This window comes from Mytilus edulis, chromosome 13, assembly GCF_963676685.1.
Source record: "Mytilus edulis chromosome 13, xbMytEdul2.2, whole genome shotgun sequence".
Lineage (NCBI taxonomy): Eukaryota > Metazoa > Mollusca > Bivalvia > Mytilida > Mytilidae > Mytilus > Mytilus edulis.
In genome coordinates, this window is record NC_092356.1 from 33,900,235 (window position 1) to 33,920,116 (window position 19,882).

The following is a 19,882-nucleotide window of genomic DNA, read 5'->3' on the forward strand; positions in this document are numbered from 1 at the left end:
TTAGCTATCGTTAAACGCTCTAAGATTTGAACCGCGATGTTGAAGTTATATTTATTTGCATTGTTGTAAATAAAGGCAACAGTAGTATACCGCTGTTCAAAAGTCATGAATCGATGGAGCGAAAACCAATCCGAGTTACAAAAACCTAAAACTGAGGTTAACACATCAATTATAAGAGGAGAACAACGGAATAACAAACCACTGAACAGAAGTGCAATAAAAACAAACACCATTTTGTTGAAAAATGATATAAAATCCATGGGTCTACGAGGAAATATATGTGACCAGATCCCACAAACTATCTATCTTGTACATTTTATTCATCAATGATATTCATCTGATTTCAATTGAAGCCGAGAGAAGTCAATTTTTAATAAAAGATTCCAAGGATTTGTATAGTCGTCCTTTACAGATCCTTTAATTTAACTCTTATGTGTAACTGAATAAAATTGAAATGGAATGACTACAAAGAAATTAATAAGAAAAAAAATAAAGATTACAGAATTGATTGAACCCGATTCGGACTGTCCTACACGTACTTGACAAAATGAAAGCAATCCGTTGGAAACCCCACTGTTTATTGCTATTCTTCTTCTCGCACCAAAAGTTATGAATAGGTCACGCCTCAGCAAGTTCAAGACTGGTTTTAAATTGATTCGAGCGTAATCAATTGTTAGATATCGATACAACCTTATCTTCATATTGACCACAGATGACAGGTAGGATCAATACATTGGACAGTTGTTTGTCTATCCCGTTTCTCTGTAATGAGTGTTATTGTGTTTATTTGTACTGTATTCATGTTAGAAGTATTTTAGCATGTACACAAGCGGGAATTCTGGCTAGCAATAAAACCAGGTTAAACTCACTATTTGTTCTTAAAATGTCCTGTCCTAAGTTAGGAATATGGCAGTTGTTATCAAATAGTCCGTTTCTATGTTTGTTGGTATTTGTTTTGTTGCAGTTCAGGTTTTCCTCTTATAGTTGATGTGTTTCTCTCGGTTTTGGTTTGGGACCCGCCTTTGTTTTCGCTTAATCAATGTATGACTATTGAACAGCGGTACACTACTGTTGCCTTTATTTGAATAATGCGATCTCTATTCAATACAAAAAACATTTCACATCCAGTTTGATTGGTTGACATCTTTATTTAGGCATTATAAATGAAGGTCTGTAGGAAAGGTCCTTCAATTCTGTATTCTTTATCTTTTAGGCGAATTTACTACATTTTTATTCTCTTTTGAAATTTATTTTCTGTTCTTAATATTTTTGTACCACATTATTCTTTAGGCTGACAAGCCGAGCCAGGCGGTAGTTCACAAGATTATAGTGCGCATCAGGACATTTCACCACACACAGACATGTTATTCTGACTGACGAGCTGAACAGTCTTTGCCTTTATTTAAGTCTGAACATGAATAAAAATAACGTATTTTCTAGCTTACTTACATATTATGACAATACCGGTTTTAAGAGTTTGATAAAAAAAAAAAACTCATTTGTTGATGTGGGTTATAAGTATTTATCGTTTCTTGTTTTTTTTATATAGATTAGACCGTTGGTTTTCCCGTTTGGATGGTTTTATAATAGTAATTATTGGAGCCTTTTGTAGCTTGCTGTTCGTTGTGAGCCAAGGTTCCGTGTTGTAGATCGTACTTTGACCCATAATTGTTTACTTTCGTAATTTGTGACTTGGATGGAGAGTTGTCTCATAGGCACTCATACCACATCTTCTGATATTTATATCATGTATATAAGAGATATGAAATTCATTTTAATGTCACAAATTACGGATAATAATAAAATGGATGAGATGACACCAGTACCGAATTCTATGATATTAATAAGACATTTATTAGAAGTTGTGAATTGATCCCATTCATCATGTACTAGTAGAATTATGTTAACAAATCATAGAAAATAAATCTGTATAATATTGACAACCGGTTTAGGTTTTATTCAAATTAACCGTTATAGCTAGAATATCTATTAGACTTCCCGTAACCCCTCCTCCTCTGGTAACCCGTTGATACATGTGGTGCCGCTGATACCCATGCTTGTCGACCAGGAACAAATACAGGACTACCGAACCGTGGCATCCAACGCGATGGAGGAAAAGGACCACCTCGTCCGGGAAATAAAGGACTGGTTTGTATTCTCGGAGGCGGATCATCTCCTGTAATGATAATTCGTTGTCCTCCACCTCCACCTCCACCTCCTCTGCCACCTGTGGCACCTGCTAATGCAGGGAATATTGACAACAGGAGCAACAAGGGTATCAAAGATGCCAAGCCGTTACCAGTTCCGCCAAATAATCCAGTATTGGTTCCAGTTCCGGCTGCGGTTCCTGCTGCTGTCCCTGTTCCTCCATTGAATAAATTTGATATGGCATTTCCAGCATTATTACCAGCTGCTAATCCACCACCACCAAGTAATCCACCACCACCACCACCAAGTAATCCACCACCACCACCAAGTAATCCACCACCACCAAGAAGACCACCTGTTCCAGGGATAATTGGTCCAATTAAACTTCCAGATTTAGTTGGTGGTGTTTCTGTCGTTGTCGATGATTGTCCAATAACGGGTTCCTTTGACGGGGATAATGTAAATACTGGCGGTTTGTTGGTGGACTTTGTTGTACCATCCATACTAGAATACAATGCTTCGTAAACCGGAGCTTCGAAACCGGCTAATGGGAGTTGCGTGGTCTTTTGAACAATTTTGACGTCTGCGCAATTGACGAATGTTGGCTGGTTACCATACCCTCTGCCACATAATCTTTGCGGTGGTGGTTTGTCATCATCACATCCATACTCAGCAGCTGAAAAAGAAAATTGAACGTCTAGAATTTAAATCGGACAACACTGTCAATTCGTTTATAGTTCTAACGAGAGGGCAACAAGGAGTGCTTATTCCCAAATGTCGCTGTTTTGTTATTTTTTTTACTTCCAACGTGTTTTAATGATTTGGTCCCCATTCCACTTTTGTAAACACGATTTCCCAAACCATCACTGTTTACCCCTTATATAATAAAACCATGTAATTCAAAATTGTCTTGATTGTTCAAATTTGTGCCACAGTGCATATAAAAAAAGAAGATGTGGTATGATTGCCTATGAAACAACTATCAAACAAAGACCGAAAGACAAGGATGTTAACAGCTACAGTTCATCCCACGACTTGTCAAAAAACGATTTAAACTCACACCGTATAGTCAGCTAATGAGGGCCCTCATGGGGTTTTTTATTATGTGATTACTTGGCCGTTTTTTTTATGATTATTTGATTATTAAGCCAAATATTTCATGATTATTTGATTACCTAGGACTGTATTTTTAGTTTATGATTATTTGATTACTAAAGATAAGCAAATATTTAATGATTATGTGATTATATTGGCAAAAAAATGGTGATTATGTGATTACTAGGACCCCCCCCCCCATGAGGGGCCTCGCTAATAAGGATGATAAAATGTAAAACAATACAAAAGAGAAATCTATGCTCATAGACTAAAACGAATTTAAACAATTATTACAGACAGCAACACACAACCACTAAAAGTATCCGGAATTTGGATAGCCACAAAGATATTCAGTTTTTAAATAAATTTATGTACCAACGTTACAACATATTACGGGAGAAGACCTCGGCTAAGGGAAATAACTCTTAAATTCATCAGTACGTTTACAGTGTCAACCATTTTTATAAGTATATTCGACAATGAGGGTCGATGCATAACAAAACTTTACGACAAAAGAGATGATTTCAGCTTTTCAATTGTGAACTTTTCATTTCTAAGTAGCAACATTCCAGCAGCACCTGCATACAGTGTATATATTTCCCAATTGATACGATATTCCCGTGCTTGCATTTCTTATCATGATTTTCTTGATAGAGGGTTGTTGCTCACAAGGAAGCTATTAAATCTCTTCGTAAATTTTACGGACGCCATCACGAGTTGGTTGACCGTTATAGAATAACCGTTTCACAAATGATATCGGATATTTTCCTGACATTGTAACTACAATCCCCTTCCCTTTCATAAATGTGACCTACCAAATTAGACTTTTTACCGGATTTAAGCAACACGACGGGTGCCACATGTGGAGCAGGATCTGCTTACTCTGCCGGAGCACCTGCGATCACCCCTAGTTTTTGGTGGGGTTCGTGTTGTTTATTCTTTAGTTTTCTATGTTGTGTCATGTGTACTATAGTTTGTTTGTCCTTTTCAATTTTTAGCCATGGCGTTGTCAGTTTATTTTCGATTTATGAGTTTGACTGTCCCTCTGGTATTTTTCGTCCCTCTTTTCTAAGCAGCTATGTATGATACAAAGATTATTTCGAATCTGTTTCAGGTGAATGCGTACAATTCATAGATGAAACTTTACTTTAACAAACGCACAACTGAATTAAAGAGTTACCTCCCTGAACCAATGTATACCCCTTAATTCTTAAGAAAACTCAATGCATTTGTAATAGGAGGTCGTTTTAACGTACCAGTGGTATGAAAGCAACTCACGATTTCCGTATTCTCCAGTAAGGCAGGAACCATTTGATTTTCGGGGGGGGGGGGAGGGTCTATGGATTTTTCTGGACAAACTTTTTTTACGCCTGCGGCGAAAACCAATCTATTTTTTTAGCGACAAGTCGAAAACAATTTTTTTCTTTCAATTTTAGCATTACATATAGTGGCAGCTGAGGGTAAAACAAACATTTTTTTTTTCTCTGGGTCAAAAACAAATTATTTTTTTCTCCCAAAAATGGAAAACAAACGTTTTTCCCAAAAAATTCATAGCCTCCTCCAAACCCCCCCCCCCCCTCCCCCCGAAAATCAAATGGTTGCTGCCTAATAAATTATGCCACGTGCATGAGGGTGTGGATGGGTTTTTCAGAATTGAGAATAATGGTAAAAATATTAAGATGTCTTATTATTAAGATGTCTTATATGATTTCTTTATCATATGCTGTAATACATCGTTCATTTCTGTTATCCTTGTTGTACTACATAACTCGGTTATTTCCCTTTTTTATTCTTTAATTATATAATGTACTTCTGCACCCTATTATTCTCCATTCTTTATTTTGTTCGCTCATTTTTCCCTGTTTATTAATTTGATTTTCTGTTCTGTAACCCCTATCAAGACCTCTTGCATACAGAATGCATATGCAAATGGAGACGATAAGTATGTTTGCGAAAGGAAGAGTAAGCATATCATATATTCCATCAAATATTGCCGATTCAAAAATTTATTTAGGACTTTGGAAATATTAATAAAGAATGTTATGGTTGACATCATATTTACCCTCTGTAAACACATTTACTATATTTATCATGAGGTAAAGCCTTTTTTTGAAGTATGTTTAAGCAAAATTTGCCATGTGGCTTATGTATATATGTTATAAAATTATTTTATTTCCAATGTTTGTGATTTACAAATATTGGTAGGAAATGGACGCATTATCGATATTGATTAACTCATCCTTGAAGAAATGTAATGGGCAGAATGTGCTGAAAAAAGGACAAACAAATGAAAAAAGGAAAACAAAAGCCGAAAAAGTAAAACCGTGAAAAATTTAGTGTTTTAAAATAAAGAATAGAGAAAAAGGGGGCACCCACAACCTCAAAATTGTTTGACATCTGATACTATGATGTTTTGAATCGAACTGTTATCATTTCTAAAACCAGACAAATACAATCACTTATCGGGATGTCTCATTTGTTTGGTTTATTTTTTTTTTAACTTTAGATATATTTTTCTATTTTTTGTTTATTTTGCCTATTATTATCTTTTTTATTTGTATATTCTAGCATCTCTTTATCTCTATTCTGTCTATTTAATCATCACTACCCTGTTTATATTTTGTCCTCTATTTTGCAATTTTTGCCTATTATGCTGCTGGAATGTTTCTGCACAGAATGGAAAGTTTACAATTAGAAAAGATGAATTCATCTCTATTTTCGTAAAATGTGGTCACAAGCGACCCTCATTGTCAATTTCTAAATTCAAATTAAGATATAAGGAAGACTAAACTGCATTTATGGTGTAATGTTTTTCATGGGATTCGGTGAGATAGATGAGTTTAACATACATTTGTAGTAACTTTTATCAATTAAGTGAGACGGCGTCATCTATTTAGCCGTAAAATGAAGTTAGATGAAAATGCAATTTCTTCTTTTCAATATTCCTTAGCAACTTTTATGCGAAGTCTGTCTAATTTTAATATAAAGTAACAAGTCGGCAAAATGAGGTGCACTGTTGGTTCTCTTTGGAATGTCGATTAACTGTTGAAATAACACATAACCCAAATGTAACAAATATGTGAAGAATAAAGCAAAAACATAGTTAATCTAGGCAACAGTTAGTTACCAATGTTCAAATATCATAATAGTGTCACGGAATGGAAGTTCCTTAATAATATAAGCTCCAAAAGGAAAACAATTTCTTTTGAATTTCATTTCCACAGGAATAAATATTACAGTATAATTATGTTCCTAACGAAATAAATGGTATAGAATATTTGTTCCAACAGGAATAGATATTATTACAATGTTTATAACAAAGTTTCCATTTGAACTTCTGTTGGGTGGAACAAATATACGTTGACAATAGAACACTATGGGTAAAGTTTAAATGCTTTTTGTTTTATCTGAAGATCTGATTCTGCGATAACATGTCGAAAGTGATTAAAAAAAAACATACATATTGTATAGGTCAATAAATACCAGATGATGATCATCAACTTATTAACGTGAGGATTATATTTTGTTCTTCCTCATAACTTTGTTGGGGCAGTCTCTGTATGAGGATACCACCACTTTTAATGAGGAGTGCAGACATACAAGAACCTAACATTTCAATTAAGATACGTATCAATACGATAGAGCAGAAGTTGTTTTCCTGCTGAGAAAGGGAAGGTTGACTATTGGAAAGTTGAAATCATAACGCATGTCGTAAAATCTTATTTGACGTCGTCCCCATGTGTCAATATCGAGGAACACATCGTAGTATCATTTATATCAAGTTCACTGGAATATATGAGATGTAAGCACTCACTGAAATGTTGTTTATTGAGTGACAGAACATCAACAAATATGGTATGTGGAAAATCTTTATTCAGAATAAAAAAATTTCCCTCTGCTTGAACTGAATATTTTCATTAATTTGGGGATCAGTATACTTTTTTAAGAAAAAAACCCATACCCCCTTGAAGTTAAATCAGCGTTTCTTTATAATTTGGCAGATATTAAACGCACATTCCATCTGTATAAAACATTGCTCGAATTAAAATTGTCGGAAGGCCACACCAAATAGTAGTTCACGAGCATTAAAAGCCAATTTATGCCAAAATAAAGGTAAGGAATCAGTACTGAGGATAGAATCCTAAAGGTTTCGAATAAATATTCAAATTTTATATGATTGAATACGTAAGTAACTCGTACAGGTACAATAAAAAAAACTATAAGGAAAGGCGTGAAGGGGTGTAAAAAAGAATATCGCATCAACTTCAAATGGAATTACACCAGGGCTATGACAGAGGATGAAACTATAGTTGTAAAGTTATCATCTGTCCATGAGATTTGTAGGTGATAGATTTTAGCCAATTTTGTATGAATGTATCTCCCTCATTCAAAGCTCTGATTCCTTTCGCGGATTTGGCTATACTTTTTGGACCTTTTGGATTAATGCTCTTCATCTTTTATATAAGCTTTGGATTTCAAATATTTTGGCCACGAGCATCACTGAAGAGACATGTATTGTCGAAATGCGCATCTGGTGCAGGAAAATTGGTACCGTTAATGTTATTACTACCACTGGGTCGATGCCTCTGCTGGTGGACAGTTAGTCCCCGAGGGTATCACCAGCCCAGTAGCCAATACTTCGGTACTGGCATGAAAATACGGATTTTTTTTGTGTTATTAAAATTTGCTGTTACAAAATGTTAGAAAATATTATAAATTAAGGAATGTATCTCCCTCATGCAAAGCTCTGACCCCTTTCACGGATTTGGCTATACTTTTTGGACCTTTTGGATTAAAGCTCTTTGTCTTTTATATAAGCTTTGGATTTCAAAATTTTGGCCACGAGCATCACTGAAGAGACATGTATTGTCGAAATGTGCATCTGGTGCAGGAAAATTGGTACCGTTAATGTTATTGTAGTCAGTTACTTGACAAAATTGATATAAAACTTGAGATAAACTTTAACAACGTTTTGGTGATGATAAAAATCCACCATTTTTTACACAAGGAAATGCCTGTACCGAGTCAGTGTTATGAAAGTTGTTTTTTATTCGTTAGTTGTGTTTGAGCTTTTGATTTTGACATTTTATTACATATTTTCCGTTTTGAATTTCCTTGCAGTTCGGCATTTTTATTATTTTACTTTATACTGTAGCAATCAGTCAATTCGTGATCAAGACCAACGATGGAAAGTCATTTATAAACATTGGATTTCTTAATATTTCCCTTCTTCATAATATAGTTAACTTCTAAAAACAGATAAACCTGTCATTATTATCCTAATAAAATTTTAGAGTTTTTTCATGAATCAACAACAGACATCATATAGAATATCATATCACATGTACCCACAAAAATTGAAAGCAATTAATAAACATTAGAAATATTTATACTTGCATTCTACTTAGATTTTATATTTTGCTTTTTGCTTTGTAATCATTCTAATAGGTTAATGTGATACAAACCTTCTCGGTTATTGTCTTTAAAGTATGGGGTGCATGCAATGAACGCAAGTACTGAACAAAAAATTCATAAACAAAAGCGTAATACTAATATGTCTAAATAAGGGAATGAAACATATTCTGTAATAGGAATTCTATCGAAATTGGGAGTAAATGATAGACAAAATGGCTACTTTTAGTCGACACATTTGGGCTAAAAGTCATACAACTTTTGAGAACGATTATCGTTCCCCAACTAAAAAATAAACCATTCAAAATACAGGATTCGGTGTTTCAAGTACAAATTGGATATTTTTGACCTAAAGTCTTCTACCTCTTGAAGTTCATGCAAGTCTTAGTTTGTTTTGTTTACCTTGATTTTTTTCTTTCTATTCGATCTAAAATTTTAACATCGGTAAACTATCATCACCCGAATCTAGTCTTAAAATTTAGAATGAAGAATAATAGTAGACCCCCCCCCCCCTTTGTAGATATAAGAAAAATGAGGTTGCCTCTTGTAATTTGCTTTTAAAAATCACGTAGTTTATCAATATTAATTATACCTAAACACATTGTTTTACATTACCACAGACATATATCAGTTTTGGACGAAGAACGATTGATATACATTTATTGTTACATTGTAAAATGAAAATCTTCATAGTCAATGACATTGCTGGAGGTATACGATTATTTGTCATTATAAATCAATTGGTTAAAGACATCTTAAGATGCAATATGTCTTATAGTAAGTTTGACCAATTGTAAAAAAAGCAAGCCAATTTGATGCGACTGTCATTCAAGTTCGAGGTTTAGCTAGCTATAAAACCAGGTTCAATCCACCATTTTTTACAAACGAAAATGCCCGTACCAAGTCAGGAATATGACAGTTGTTATCCATTCGTCTGATGTGTTTGAGATTTTGATTTTGCCATTTGATTAAGGAATTTCCTTTTTGAATTTTCCTCGGAGTTCAATATTTTTGTGATTTTACTTATTCTAAGAGATGAATCTAATGAAGAATGATGAGCAAGGAAATGACGTGCAATGGATTCAATATACATTTTGGGTCTACTAAAATAAGCTATATTTGGATGCATCTGTATTTATTCGAAATTAAAATAAAGTTAACATATTTAAATACAAATATATGTATAAGATGTTTCACTGACTCCTTTCAACCAGTATTAGACATGCGATGCACTCCACCCGTTTTTGTTCCATACGGTTTATAGTTCCCACCATAGGACCCACGAACAGAGCCAGAGTTTCCCGTCCCATATGATCTGTAGTTAGCAAAGCTTCGGGTATCATGCCAATTTACAACATCAGATTGAGGATCAGGTACAAACATCGGCATCCCCATTCCTGTTATAACTGGATTTGCAACAGGACCGTCATTTACCGCATCCACAATAATAAGAGAAGATGGATCCGAAACAGACGCAGAACTACCAAAGAAAGGTCCGAGAAGCAGCGCTCCAATCAAAAGAGGCAATAAAGAAACAATCTGGTTGTTGTTTGTAGAGGTTCCAGCATTGGTTCCACCAAACACTCCACCGAATATGCGTTCGAGAACAGTCCCAGGAGTAGTTGTACCCATGTTTGGTCCTGGTTGTCCTGTTGTACCAGATGGTCCTGGGGTAACAATGACCACACCATTTGGCCCTGTCGGTTGCACAGGTGTCGTAGTAGCGATCACTAAAGGTGGTGCCTCAGAAGGTGGAGTCTCAGTAGTGCCGCTGGTAGATGAACCTGTGCTCTGTGTTGTTAATGGGACAGTTACTATTATGATCGGATTTTTTGTTGTTGTTGTATCTTGGATTTTTTCTGTTGACAGTGGTACAGGTTTCTTAGTTGTTGTGACTTGGATTTTATCTGTACTTAGCATTGGTGGTGTTGTTAACCATGGTCCAGTTCCATAAATGGACGCATACAGAGACTGATAATCTGCTGATTGAAACCACGTAGGTATAGCTTGACCAGTTTGCAAAATCGTGACGTCAGCACAATTTACAAAAGTTGGTTGTGCACCATATCCTACTCCACAAATGTTCAATTCGCAATTCCATTCAGTTGCTGCAAATGCAAAAATATTATATTAAAATCGAATCTTCAATAGAAGTCTATATTTTTTCTTGATAAGTAGTGTTTTAAAATGTTCCTTTTAAAGTATACTTTTCTTTTGAAATTAAAAAGGGACGACCAGAATAAAGTGATTATGAAAAACAAATTATAACATACATGTGCGAAATAATTGTCGTTTAAAATACAAATTGGAGTAGATATTTATGAATGTTGTTTAGCTTAAAAAAAACAGACTTTTGATTTGTACTTGAGTATTAACCACCCAATGGGGAATAACCATTAAGTTTAGTTTTTTATGGTTAATTTGTTCATATTTGGTCATTTATATTGTAGTACATAGTGTTAGTATAAAAAATAATGTAAGTTACACAACGGAATTTGAATAGTATTCTCTTAATGTTTCGAATAATTGTTTTATGGTACCTGAAATAAATGTCATTACATGATAAAATAAGGATTAATATTTAGCATACACACATTGACTTCCTTCAAATATGTGGAGATCAGAGTATGGTATATACATCAATTTTTATACACCAGTTGACTGAAACTGACAATACCGTTTAAAGGTAACTTATTTTTAACACAATTTTATGATCTGTTACACATCCTTGAAATGTTTACAGAAACACAAATATATCATAATACTAGTTTACAACAACACAATTTATAGAGAAGAAAAAATATACCAGATATAAGTTATATAGAAAATACAAAAAAATTACCCTAAAACATCAAGAGAAATGTTCGAAGGAAGACCGCTAAATACAGAGAGTGAAACACCAACACTTATAACACATAACAATAAGGGCTTAAAGACAGAGAATCTTGGCCCAATATATCCTTCTTAAAAGTCTTGTTAAGTGGCTAGTCATCTCTCCGTGATTGTGTCTTCTTTTTATTATACCCCTTTTTAATGAGGATGAATATATACAGGAATAACCCTGTATGTCTGTCTTTCTGTTTATAACTCTATTTGTCTAGTAAGCGCAAATCCTCCTAACTTGATAGATAGATATTGTTGAAAATGACACATTTAAAAAAAAATCTAAAAGAGAAAGATACCAGTGGGAATAAGTCGAAAATAAAATGACAAACTAAAACTGCATACAGATATATAAGATTGGTCCTACCTGTAAAAGGGGAGATAATCGAACTTACTTAGGGAACAATCCTTTCACTTCAAATGAGGGGGATGAGTGTTTTATTCCTCCCCCTTAAAAATATATCCTGATCCCTAATTTGATAGAAAGAGGTATTGTGGTAAAGCAGATAACAAAAAAATATATTGTGAATATAGATTTGCCCATACCTTGTATTGTTAAATTTTGAAGAAGAAAAAAATAGGGTGATGAAATTAATGTTCGGAAAAAAATATTTGTGGGCGCAAAAAAGGAAAGTATGACTCAGACAAAAAATCACAACACCATCCCCTCTTGAAGCTAAGTGGTGGCTCTCTTATTTCAATATACAGTATACTCGGGCGGGGTATCATACCTGTCACTTTCTTATGAATTATGAAGTCATATCACAAGTGGTTTGAACGAAAATAAATATGCTAAATAACCATTTGTATTCATTTTGATAGAATGTTTTTCTTGATTTGGGAATGGTAGTATATATATACTATGAATAAGTGAATGGAAATGGACAAGGTTCTGCAATAAAAACTTGAGAAGCACAATCATATACTCTTGTTAACAAATAACAATTAATTGAAATCAGGGAGGAGTATTCATCATCTTAAGTAAATCACTTATAGAGTAGTCCAATAAACAAAGACTAATAATTGCACGACTACATATAAAACCTACGACGAAACCAATATTTTGATTTCGTTCTCCAGCAAATAAAGCTGAACACGGAATTCTATAAAATATTCCTAGCTGAAATATAGAAAATACCACAAAAACACTTAAAAATCTTCATTGGAGATTTATAAAGTAGCCGATGATATTAACAACCGTCATGATATAAATAATTGGGTTTTGGTAGCATGCATTAAGAATTTCAGGTTGATGTCTGTTTGCACAACAACTTGATAATAAGTGGAACATTGGTCCCACACTGGGAGGTCAATACACTGACTTGGACAGCACCTCGAGGGAGAGACAAAAACCATATTGATCACATAACAATCAACGGAAAAAGAACGGGATCCTTAGTGGGTATAAGAGCAAGGCGAGTTGCTGATGTAGGAATGTACAAGCTTCTTGACAAAGCTAATAATAAACTAAAACAAACCAAGATAAATTGCAACATGCTGATATTTGACACAGGGAAACACGGAAATGTAAATACAAAATATGACTTTAAATGAAATCTGAAAAACCGCTTCTACTCCTAGAACATTATACCTGCATGGATAAAATGAAATGAAACAGTAGATGAAGTGGAAGAAATTTTCAACAACAAAAAATTCAGTGAAAAACTCTTTGGTTCAAACCAGACATGTATTTTTGATAAAACAACTAAATAAGAAGACATTTCAAGCATGCCCTGATCGACTGAAAGAGAGATTATTTGGACAATACTTACTCCAACGGCAGAAGGAAATAAAAACAAAATATATCTAAAAAAAAGTTTTCAATGTAGGGATGGCAACAGAGGCTTAAAAAGCTGTTTCAGAAGAAAGACTGGGTGGTGTTTTTTTATTTCACAAATAAGCTGCGTCGCCACAAAAGATAAGTCAACATGCCAGTGAGAGACAAACAGGGTCACATAAAACCATTTGAAAGAGAGCAAATTTTCATAGAAGTTTTAGATATGTCAGAACCAGAAACAACAGCAAAAGTCTATTTGAGAACAAAATTTTAAAATGAACACAGTAATAACGTCGAAGTCCAAGATAGTTATTGAGAACAGTTAAGTGCCTTACGAATTACAAAGCTCATGGAAACTTGATAGATAGATATTGTTGAAAATGACACATTTTAAAAAAACATCTAAAAGAGAAAGATACCAGTGGGAATAAGTCGAAAATAAAATGACAAACTAAAACTGCATACAGATATATAAGATTGGTCCTACCTGTAAAAGGGAAGATAATCGAACTTACTTAGGGAACAATCCTTTCACTTCAAATGAGGGGGATGAGTGTTTTATTCCTCACCCCTTAAAAATATATCCTGATCCTCAATTTGATAGAAAGAGGTATTGTGGTAAAGCAGATAACAAAAAAAATATATTGTGAATATAGATTGCCCATACCTTGTATTGTTAAATTTTGAAGAAGAAAAAAATAGGGTGATGAAATTAATGTTCGGAAAAAAATATTTGTGGGCACAAAAAAGAAAGTATGACTCAGACAAAAAAACACCACCACCCCCTCTTGAGGCTAAGAGGTGGCTCTCTTATTTTAATTTACAGTATACTCGGGCGGGGTATCATACCTGTCACTTTCTTATGAATTATGAAGTCATATAACAAGTGGTTTGAACGAAAATAAATATGCTTAATAACCATTTGTACTCATTTTAATAGTATGTTTTTCTTGATTTGGGAATGGTAGTATATATATACTATGAATAAGTGAATGGAAATGGACAAGGTTCTGCAATAAAAACTTGAGAAGCACAATCATATACTCTTGTTAACAAATAACAATTAATTGAAATCAGGGAGGAGTATTCATCATCTTAAGTAAATCACTTATAGAGTAGTCCAATAAACAAAGACTAATAATTGCACGACTACATATAAAACCTACGACGAAACCAATATTTTGATTTCGTTCTCCAGCAAATAAAGCTGAACACGGAATTCTATAAAATATTCCTAGCTGAAATATAGAAAATACCACAAAAACATTTAAAAATCTTCATTGGAGATTTATAAAGTAGCCGATGATATTAACAACCGTCATGATATAAATAATTGGGTTTTGGTAGCATGCATTAAGAATTTCAGGTTGATGTCTGTTTGCACGACAACTTGATAACAAGTGAAACATTGGTCCCACACAGTAAAGTCAATAAACTGACTTGGAAAGCACCTCGAGGGAGAGACAAAAACCATATTGATCACATACCAATCAACGAAAAAGGAAAGGGATCCTGAGTGGGTATGAGAGCAAGGCGAGTTGCTGATGTAGGAAGCTTCTTGACACATCTAAAAATAAACAAAAACCAACCAAGATAAATTGCAACATGTTGATATTTGACACAGGGAAACACGGAAATATAAATACAAAATATGACTTTAAATGAAATCTGAAGAACTGCTTTCAACTCCTAAAACATTATACCTGCATGGATAAAATGAAATGAAACAGTAGATGAAGTGGAAGAAATTTTCAATAACAAAAAATTCAGTGAAAAACTCTTTGGTTCAAACCAGGAACATGCATTTTTGATAAAACAACTAAATAAGAAGACATTTCAACCATTCCCTGATCGACTAAAAGAGAGATTATTTGGACAATGCGTACTCCAACGGTAGAAGGAAATGAAAACAAAGTATATCTAAAAAAAAGTGTTCATTGTAGGGATGGCAAAAGAGGCTAAAAAGCTGTTTCAGAGGAAAGACTGGGTGGTGTTTTTTTATATCACAAAGAAGCTGCGTCGCCACAAAAGATAAGTCAACATGCCAGTGAAAGACAAACAGGGTCACATAATAGATCATAATACTATTTGAAAGAGAGCAAATTTTCATAGAAATTTTAAATATGTCAGAACCAGCAACAACTGCAAAAGTTGTCTATTTGAGAACAAGATTTTAAAATGAACACAGTAATAACGTCGAAGTCCAAGATAGTTATTGAGAACAGTTAAGTGCCTTACGAATTACAAAGCTCATGAAAATGGTAAACTATCAGCAAAACTTTTTAAATGTAGATCGAACAGTAACAGCTAACATGCTACACCCATCTTTCAAACATACTTGGCGATACAACAGGATACTTACACTGATCAGAAGGAAACATCATTGTCTAAGAAAAGTGATCTTATATATTAGAAACTGTAGCGGAACTACCCTGGTATCGATCCGAAATAAAACATTCTGCAAAATACTGATAGAGAGGGTTAAAAAAGTAACAAATTACAAGATCCAAAGGGAACAGACAGGTTTTAGAAAAGCACAGAGCTGTTGCGACTATGTGTGTAAACAAAATAGTATTGAACAGCGCACAGTTCGATTAAGACTACTGACTGGTTAAATTCAAAGATATTAATTTGAAAAAAGAGCCTTTGACAGCATGTACACATAAAAGATGATTAAGGAGGATCTTTACGCTATGGGATGCCAGCCAAAATAGATATTAAAATGTTTTATACAGAATTCAGATGCACTGTAAGACCATCACATCAGACAATTTCCTGTAAGATCATAAGTTAGACAAGGTTGCATTATGTCATCTTTTCTTTTCGATAATGCAATCAACCATACAGGCATCATGTGGGATCTCTTTGTCTGTCTAGAAGAATTAGACTTTGCAAATGGTTTTGTCTTACTGTCATATCTCGGAACACACGTGCAAATAAAAAAAAAACTCAAATTAAAAAGAAGGCAAGTATGATTAAACTAAGCACAAACGAAAAAAAATCAGAGGTTATGCCCTTAAATATTCTAGAGCCTCCTAACAAAGATTTAAATGGACCACATCTGAAATGCACTTTTATGTCGATCGTGTTATAAATGATATGTGGAACAATTTCTCCTTTGCCTTAGCTAATTTTCCTTTCTTTGGTGAGAGATTCCGTTTTGATGTTTCTTATGGAGTATGCACGTGTCAGTATTAGTTAGTAAGTAAGTAAATTATTCATCAAAGTGACATGTGTTTTTCACAAAATAGTATACAATAAACTGAAAAATAAAAATAATCGACCCTTTAGTATTTTAACTGAGGGATGAAAATATCTTAAATTCTTCAAAATTGGAAATGAATTTATCACAACCATGTTAAAGTATAATTCCTCTGGCATGGATTAATTAAAAGAAGTTTTAAACAAATAATCAATTCTAATGATTTTCTTTCTCCGGCTCAGTAAAATTATCGACATAAGCAACACTGAGCAAAATAAAATATATAGTCAGCTATAAAATGCTTAGACATGACATTATCTTAAACAACTCAAACGAAAAGCTAACGGCCCAATTCATGACATAAAATAAACGAAAAACAAATTTAACAGATAGCATCCATGGCTATCTCTGAATAACAGGATGCTATTCGTTTGAATAGTTTCTCTTTCACGGTACCTTGTGTTTTTCGTCTATTTGCTATGTTTTTTAGTTAGCCTGGTGTCGATTCGAAGAGACGAGTCTTTTGTAACTGTTTTTGAAAGTTTGTTTTTATGTTGTGCAGCTACGCCAGAATCTCGGTTGGGTAGGATTGAGCCCATCTTCTGTATGCATCTGTCCAAAGCAAGGAGCTTTCAGCGATTACCCTTGATTGCCTTATTAGTTTTTCGTTTGTTGTTTTTATCATAGATATGAGGTTTTTTTGTTTATGTGTTTCACATTTTGCCAGGGGTGTTTTTCTGGCTTACTAAAAGGAATGGGTTTTGCTCATTGCTGAATGTCATGTAGTGCCCGAAAGTTGTTGACATATTCTTCTTTTCGGTTTTCGATGGTTTTTTGTCTCATTAAAAGTCATACCTTACCAATTTTTCATATTGGTAACTGCCCAAACAAGGTAAATATGCAGAAATATGGTGAACAGTGCTGACATTGGCAATGATTTTGACTTCGGAAAAGCGTCAAACATATACAGAACAAGAGAATTATAGAATAGGGGGTACGGAATTGAAATTCTTATCAGTTAATGTACACCTAGACATGCTACTTCCATAATATTTGTACTGACAGTGAACACAGTAATATCCCGGCCTTTGTTGGTATTTGCAAAAATTCTCTAGTATTTAAAAAAAAAAGACTATTATGACCATAATACAAAAGTTTACTTTTTGACGTCTTCGTCATCGATGGATATCGAAAGAAAACGTATATATCAAGATTCAGTTTATTTTTAGGCATTTACTAGAGAACAAAATGATTTGACCAATGTTGATTAACTTAAAACGTATGTATGGTTAAGTTAATGTTTAGACATTATCATTAAGACAAGAAAAATTTGACCAATGTTAATACGTGCAATACATTGGTTCTATGTTGCACATGCTAAGATTTCTCAAAAGTGTAAATTAAAAAAAAGCAAAGCAAGTAGACCTTCCACCAGCTAATTCACAAAGAAGCAATGCGTTGATGTCTTTACTACTATTTAAAGGAAGAGACCGATTGCATTGAGCCGCAACTCCTCTATAACCATACAAAGTTGGAAATATGTGTGATATGACGTACAAATGTAGTGATTTGTACTTTCTAAATTTGTACTTGAAACAGTCTTTTTTTCACAGAAAACGCATTTTTTAAGAAAACATCGGAGACTGTAATCGAACCGTGTATATTACGCTATCGTGCATGTTCAGTCGAAGTACTTCCCACGAAACACATGAACAACAATATATGAAAACATTGAGAAGTCGATAGGGTAAACACCTGCTCAATTGTATCGTTATTTCGTGGGCATCTTCTAGTAGATCTATTTTTTTTTTCTCTTGCTAAACAGATATAGATATTTGTGTGTTCTCCCTTGAACTGACTTACGATGGCCATGGAGGCATTGAAACATACTACTTACGTCTAATTCAGTCAGCGTTAGACGTTTATTTATACAGTGAAATATTTGTTTAATAAAGTGAAAAAAGTAGAAAAGACTGAATACAATTTAAAACACTAATATGCTTACAAAAATCGGTTTAAAAATATAACTTACGCTGCCAGTTAATGCGTATGTCATAGTGAACTTTGCTTATCGGTGCCTTTTATAGCTGACTATGCGGTATGGGCTTTGTTCATTGTTGAAGGCCGTACGGTGACCTATAGTTGTTAATGTCTGTGTCATTTTGGTCTTTTGTGGATAGTTGTCTCATTGGCAATCATACCACATCTTCTTTTTTATATTTGTATTCCTTTCTCTCTTTTTACAGACTCAAACTGAAAATCGAATGGCTTTCTTAGTGTGTTTGTTTATTTATATGTTTTTCACTTTGTGTGTGATTCCAGTTTGTATCGTCAACATTTTTTTAAAGTATTATTTTTAAAAACTTGAATTGCTCAATTTATGGTATCAAGCTAAATTCATTTTGCCATCTGTTGTGATGAAGTATTGATGGTTACTTATACGGAAGGTCTGGATGGCGTTTACAGAATGAAGAATAACAGGCAATCAAACTGAATAAAGGATAAAAAAAAAGGTAAAGAGAATTTTAGGAAAATAGAATTTTAAGCAAATAAAAAAGAAAAGAGAAAAGTATGTAGTCAAAATATAACGAATAGAGAATACTTTACCCCGAAAAACAGAGTAGAGAAAATTGCCCTTAAGTTTCAGGATACGTGAAAATTTGACCCCCCCCCCCTAATCCTGGCACTGTTGATCTTATGTTTAAACTCCCTCAGGCAATGTCCACCTAATGCTTCAACTCTCTTAAACAGTGTCAACCTTAGGGCCGACATCAAAAGATCAATGTAAGATAAAAAAAAAAAAACCAAACTCAATTCAAATAGTTTGGGGGTGGGGGTTGAACTGCTGCAAGATTTGGTTATCCGACATTAATTTTTTACATATATCCATATGGGTCAATCAATTTTTCCCAAATTAAGTGAAGAGGGGGGTAGGGGGGGTCAGTGAAAAAAACTATGTGAATTAATTTTTTTTTATCCTTCATTGAACTTTTGATGTCGTCCCTTGGACTGTTCAATGAATGCCTTTTTGGTTTTATGCACTCCAATAGTTTATATACTTTTCTGCTTTTTTAACTTTTATAACCGAGCGTATATGGCGAAGGTCATTAAAGAATCACGGATTGCATGCATATAGTCATCATCATTATCATATTTTTATTACTGTAAGCTTGCTCATTTGCACTCGTACCACATCTTCTTATATCTATCAAACGAAATATGCTGAATGAAACCATTTCGCTCACGCTCTAATATCGGTGGTTGCAATCATTAGGTAAATGTCTTTCTTCACTCATACCAATATGTTTCCTTTATTTGTCTGTTTCTCTGTGTTTGTATTTTCAATATTTTAAAATCTTATTCAT

The 19,882-nt window shown here is 33.9% G+C and overlaps 1 protein-coding gene across 2 annotated transcripts in view; it reads right to left on the reverse strand.

The window, feature by feature from the left end:
• Window positions 1-1,942: 1,942 nt before the first annotated feature.
• Window positions 1,943-19,882, reverse strand: part of LOC139500900 (uncharacterized) — a 32,549-nt gene continuing 14,609 nt past the window's right edge. The window contains exon 3 of one of the 2 annotated variants that reach the window (XM_071289804.1): window positions 1,943-2,824. In XM_071289804.1, coding sequence (XP_071145905.1) covers window positions 1,965-2,824 — 860 coding nt within the window. In that variant the 3' untranslated portion in view covers window positions 1,943-1,964. Of the gene's footprint in view, window positions 2,825-9,776; window positions 10,764-19,882 lie in introns of those variants that run through there. The other variant, XM_071289803.1, reaches the window with a different exon arrangement.